We start from the raw sequence: 6,000 nt of genomic DNA, 5'->3' as shown, positions 1-6,000 counted from the left end.
ATATCAACCTTTAAAATATTGCTGGGTTCTTGGTACTTGCCATTGGTCAGAAGAAAAACACTAGCAATTAATTACAGCATTACACTTTACGTACAATTTTCTGGATGGGCAATAGAGTAAAAATAGAACACTGCAGTATTGCTCAGTGTGTATTAAGATGTTTATTCTTTCTCAAAAAAGCTTTGGCTCAACAATAAAGCATTTTTTTAAAACTACTTACTAAAATATTAACAGCAGTTATGATAAGAAGAATAATTAGCCCCAAAGCTTAATGACTGCATAGCATGAAGCCTGGAGTTTAAGGAGTTAACAAAGAGTATTCTGACCTAATGTGATATAATTTATTACAATAACTATAAATACTGTCCTATTGACCACAGCTCACCCCTAGAAAGTATCAAACTAATATACTTCACCTTTCTGTGATAATTTCCCTTGTACACACCAAAAGATTATCACATTGTTTTAGCACTCAAATGATCACCTCTTCACACCACAGTCCTGCTAAATTGCCTGAAAATCTGCAGAGATACCCCTGGCTGTGTGTCACTCTCCTTTGAGAGTAAATCTGATTGTTCCAGGGCCTCTCTAGCAGAAAAAACAACAACTTCTCATCTCATTTACAAAGGCATTACATGGATCTCCCCCCATTATAAAGGTACATACTCATTCACACGCTGGACCCAGGAGTGACCTCGGAAAATAAGGGTTTAGAACACGTTCTCCCATTCGGCCAAAGATAATGGGATTCTACGTACTCGGCTATCAATTACCATTTCCAGAGGGAGGCTGAGATGGGCAGTGCAATACAGCTAAGAAAAGAAGGCATTTTCATAATTAGATTTTGAAGCGATCTGGCATTCGCTGGAATCACAGACAATGCATTTCATGCCTCTCAATAATTGCAGCTCAGTTGAGCGACTTGGGTAATTATCAATAAGTCATGAGGGAGAATGAAATATTAAATAAGGTTCAATGTGATTAATGCTTAAGAACAAGAAACAGAAAAAATGACAGATCCTTCAGTGGCTAAAACATATTATATATATATATATATATATATATATAAATACACACACACACACACACACACAATATATGTCAATGTTTGTGGACACTGGAGACCCCTTCTAATGAATGCATTCAGCTACTTTAAGCAGCACCCATTGCTGTTGCTGACACAGATGTGCCATACAGCTTCTCTAGCCCCTGTAGAGAAGTACCACCACTAGAATGGCACTCTCTATAGTAAAAAAAGATGGGGTGGTAACAATCAAGCATCCTGACCTCACTAACACTCTTGTCAGTGAATGCAATTAAAGCCTCACAGCAAAGTGCTAGAACCTAGTAGAAATACTTTTGTCATAGACACATGTAATACACACATGTAAAGTAGCTATTTGGAAGATATGAAGTTTCTGTTTTATATACGTGTGTGTGAGTCTCCAATATATAGAGGTAAAAAACCTTCCCAACCATTAATGGATGTCAGAGTGAAGCATTTCTTTTGGCTAATTCATCATAAAAATGGCAACTAAAAAATAAACAAGTAAACAAAGAAATTGAGATTTTATTTATTTATACACCTGTTAAAGCAGAGGTAAGCTAAACTGAGCAGTAAAATTACTTCTCAAACTACACAGGGACATATTGATCATCATCCCTTGCAGGTGCACAGAGGGGCTTTTGTCTTTAAACGGTTCCACTACTTGAGAACAGCATTCTCACCCCATAACTACCAGCACCCAGCATTACCAGCAAACTAAACAAACAGGAAAAGAAGATCACATTAATTAGGGCAGTTAAGGCCGGGTGTTAACTGCAAATATCTGCTGAGCTGAAGGACCCAATTGATTTCCTATGCACTGCAACTCTTTTGACTGACAAGCCAGTACTAGGGCGAGGGGACTCTTATGAAATGTCACACCTCTCTGATATATTTCCAAACCAGTCGATATTGGATTTTTCCCTCCACACTCCTCCAGTCCATTCATCTGGCATGTCCTGCAATGGCAGGAACAAAGCAGCCTCCCGCAGCGCTGGCAAGTAACCCCACACCCAGGGTGCAGTTCACAAAGCCTTAAAGCATGGCTGCGAAAGGCCTGACAATTTTAAGGTGGTTTGCTATACAAGGTCGAAGTGACAGACATAATGGAAAAACCTGTCATTTAGCTTTTCATAGCGCCTAGGGAACCTTCCGTCTTTCACCTCACTCATACTTTTACTGTCACTTTAATAAACGTTCAAATATGGCACCAATCAGTGGATTTAATAGGACAATAAATCACCCCTGTACAGCTTCCCATTCCTTATATCATATCTGTTATACACCTATTATATTGCAATTAAGTTGCCTATAATGGGTCGTAGAAAGCTTGGCAAATGTCCAAACTTCTCATCAGCTGATAAGGTGCTAATTGATGAACACAGCATAGAGCAGTAGTTGCACATGCAGTGTTTCAGCCTAACTGCTGAACTACAAGATCCAAAAGAACTAAGGTCCAGCTGATGAAAAACTGTATCACTGATCTTGACAGAGTAGCTAAAAACTCAGATACACAACGATATTGATGAGTTTAAAGACTTTCAGAAAATAAATGATATAATGACTGCTAGAGCTGACAGAATCAACTATAAACTGTCAAACAAAACAGTCCAACATCAACAAAAACAAACTCAATAATGAACCACTATATGAACAATAAATAGGCTGAAAGAACACATACATATTGTGTGTGGACACCCCTTCTAATAAATTCATTCAGCTACTTTAAGTTGCACTCATTTCTGTCACAGATGTACAAATGCACAGACATCTGTAGAGAAGTACTGCCAGTAGAATAAGACTCTCTGAAGCAGATAAACATGAATGTATTAGCACCATGAGTAATACCAGGTGTGGGCTAGAGAGGTATAACCCCCCCAGCATTGAGCTGTGGAGCAGTGCTACTGCGTTCTCTGGAATGATGGTGCTCCAGCTAATACATTTGGGATGAGATGGGGAGATGACCATAAGGTGAAGTGGTGATCATCTAACACCCTGACCTCATCCTGTCGCTGAATGCAATCAAAATCCTCACAGCAAAGCTCCAAAATCTAGTAGAAAGCCTTTCCTGGACCTGTGCAGAAACAGTTATGTCAACAAAAGCTGGACAAACCCTTGATTTAGGACGGAAGAGCAGGTGTCCCAATACTTTTGCCCATATAATGTGTGTTTGCACCTGCTCAGTCTACAGCACTTTAGTTCTGCCTATTCACACTGAAAGCTACAAGGAGGCTGTTTTAGGCACAATACAGAGCAGCCAATTAGATCAGAGATAATTTACATGCCAGTCTTAACAGTAACAAAATGGCCTGCTTAATTCTGTCCGAATAAAGGCAGATTTTAGTATATTATTTATATATATATATATATATATATATATATATATATATATATATATATATATATACACCCACAAAGCATCATGATTAGACATTCAAGAGGTTCTTTAAACTTAAACAAACCACAAAAATTCAGTCTTTAAATAATTGAAATACTGTTGTGTTGGGAATTGTGCTTACAATAAATCTTATCTTTTCTTTGGTTTGTTTCTGTTAATTAACTAATTTTTCTCATCTGATAAAAGGCTCATAAGGTTTTCCCCTCATATAAAAGGTTAAGTATGAAGGCTTTTACTATGACAGCATTTTGTGTTCAGGTTTACCAGCTCAGCCTGTACTGCTGCAATGTCAGTGTGTTAAAAAAAAAAAAAAAGCATGAGCATAAAATCACTACACATTCTTGCAAATACAAAATGACCATGTTTGTATGGTCTGTTTATGACAATGTAAATGTAAAACTTGAACTTTTAAATATGGCAAATGGCAAATTTTTCATAAATATACTGGTGTAACCTCAACATCCAACCATTTCAATCGCCATTTCAAACTGAAAGTGGCTGGGTTCTATTCAGGACTACACACAATAGATACCCATCTGGTCTTCAGATCTTCAAATAAGACTCAGGTAAGAAGCTAAAGGGGCTAGTTTGGATCACTGTAACAGAAGGACTTACTCCAACGCTGCCTCTTGAAGCTTCTTGGCTCGGAGGAGAGCTTCGTCTCTCTCCTCATTAGCTAGCCGCAGTCTGGCCATCACAGCCTGGTCTCTCTCCCTCTGAGCTTTATAAATCTCCTCCACCAGCGCTGAGAGGGAAAGACAGAGGGGAGAGGGAGTGGGAGAGTGAGAGAGAGAAAGAGAGAGAGAGAGATGGGTGGTTATTACTCTTGTATTGCTAAAACCAGCTTTCCAGCTGCACAATAACAAGGCTAAGCTCCTTGGGAAAGAGGTTATTGCTACTGAAACACTGTGGCAAAGGTATTAATAACTATAAGTGAGCCTCATTTTGAGATGACTGCCTCCACTCAGGTTCAACGCATGTGCCCGGAGTAATAAAAACAGACGCTATGCCCTGCAGTCATAGTCACATCCAGAAGTGGCATTTTATGTGGAAAATTTCAGCATCAAAATACCCCGGTTTATCACCACTATAAAAGAGAGAGCAGGCAATTACATGCGACTCATCGATGTCAGAAAGCATCTCGCAGTCACCATACACGGCAGGAGCGTAGTGTTTGACCAGTAGGGACCATTCTGGCACAACAAGAGAAAAGGACTGGAAAGCAATACTTCTAATAAGTTACCTATTTAACTATATTCCATATATTCAAAACTACCGGTAATGGACAAAGTGCACTTGAACTTTAATGAATAAATAATACCATAATCTTTGAATTCAAACAAAACCTAAAAAAAAAAAAAAAAAACATCCTCCATTCAGGTAAAGTGGCACAATTAAAAGACTCCCCTATCTGAGTCAGGGCAGGGTCACTCATGCTTTTGAGCACTGGTTAGATTCCCCACATCATATACACACCAGCCTGCCCTGTCCCACTCCCAAAATAATCACACGTTGAGACAGTTCGGCAAAACCCACAAGATTTCAGGATTACCAAACTGTCCTCAGCTCCGTGCTTAAGCCCAACCAAAGTAGCACAGAGATCCATCAACACCTAATTCCTCTCCTCGTGCTGAGATGGCTTAATGATAAACAGGCAGCCTCCTGCTAAGCCATGACAAAGTTCAGTAAGAAAATCAATATTGCATTTTAGCTAGAATTTGCTCATTAAACACCGCCTCCCTGAACCATGCAAATCATATTGAAATGAGGATGGCAAATACATGCATGTTCATCTCATTATTAAACGAACAATTGGCTGCCTAATTGTGCTCTATATATGTCTTGTGTTTTCTTTTAATTATGAAAGCATGAGAGGGGGCTTTCGGGGTCGGTTAAGGAAGAAGAGAACCGCGAACACATTTAAATATTTGTTCAGCAAAGGTGAGGAGCAAGCAAATTCCATTAACAAAATAATTAGCTACATTGTAGCCTAATTCACTGGGATATTTGTGTGTATGTATAACAAATGGGTAACTGTTTACAATAGTGAAAATCCTCAGGTCTGACTGACATTGCAAAGCATCATCAACTCCAAAGAACTCAAAATTAAAGTGAAACAGACTCTTTTGACATGAATCTGTTAGAGGTGAGCAATGTGATGATATTTATCATCATTGTGATTTTTTTTAAAAACTGCATATGCTGCAAAAAACGAAATACTACCCTCAGTATTTTAAAGCACCGAGAGCATCAATAGTCCTAACTGTGAGGGTTGGGGTTAGCAATTAGTAATTAGGACTAACAATTAGTCCTAGTTAACTGCAGCAAACCTTAAATTAAAAATGTGCTTATTTTTTAAATCTGGCAAAACTACAGCATAGTGTTAAATCTTGTGCTACATATTGTGTACTGCAAAATGTCTTTAAAAATATAAAAATATATCAAAGTATAATTTTTGCAGCATCAACCAAACCCTAATACATTGCATAGGTTCAAATTGGGCTGCCCAATAGTGGAAACGAATGACATTGCAATATATGTTGGGATATTAAAATTA

The 6,000-nt window shown here is 38.4% G+C and overlaps 1 protein-coding gene across 3 annotated transcripts in view; it reads right to left on the bottom strand.

Annotated features, from left to right (window-relative positions):
- The window catches only part of mipol1 (mirror-image polydactyly 1), a 58,053-nt gene that overhangs the window by 29,135 nt on the left and 22,918 nt on the right, over window positions 1-6,000 (bottom strand). For all 3 annotated transcript variants that reach the window (XM_072690383.1, XM_072690381.1, XM_072690382.1), the window contains exon 8: window positions 4,059-4,188. In XM_072690383.1, the coding sequence (XP_072546484.1) occupies window positions 4,059-4,188 (130 nt within the window). The remainder of the gene's footprint in view (window positions 1-4,058; window positions 4,189-6,000) is intronic.

This window comes from Salminus brasiliensis, chromosome 10, assembly GCF_030463535.1.
Source record: "Salminus brasiliensis chromosome 10, fSalBra1.hap2, whole genome shotgun sequence".
NCBI lineage: Eukaryota > Metazoa > Chordata > Actinopteri > Characiformes > Bryconidae > Salminus > Salminus brasiliensis.
Note: the sequence above shows the minus strand (reverse complement) of the source record. Positions and strands in the feature narration are given on the sequence as shown.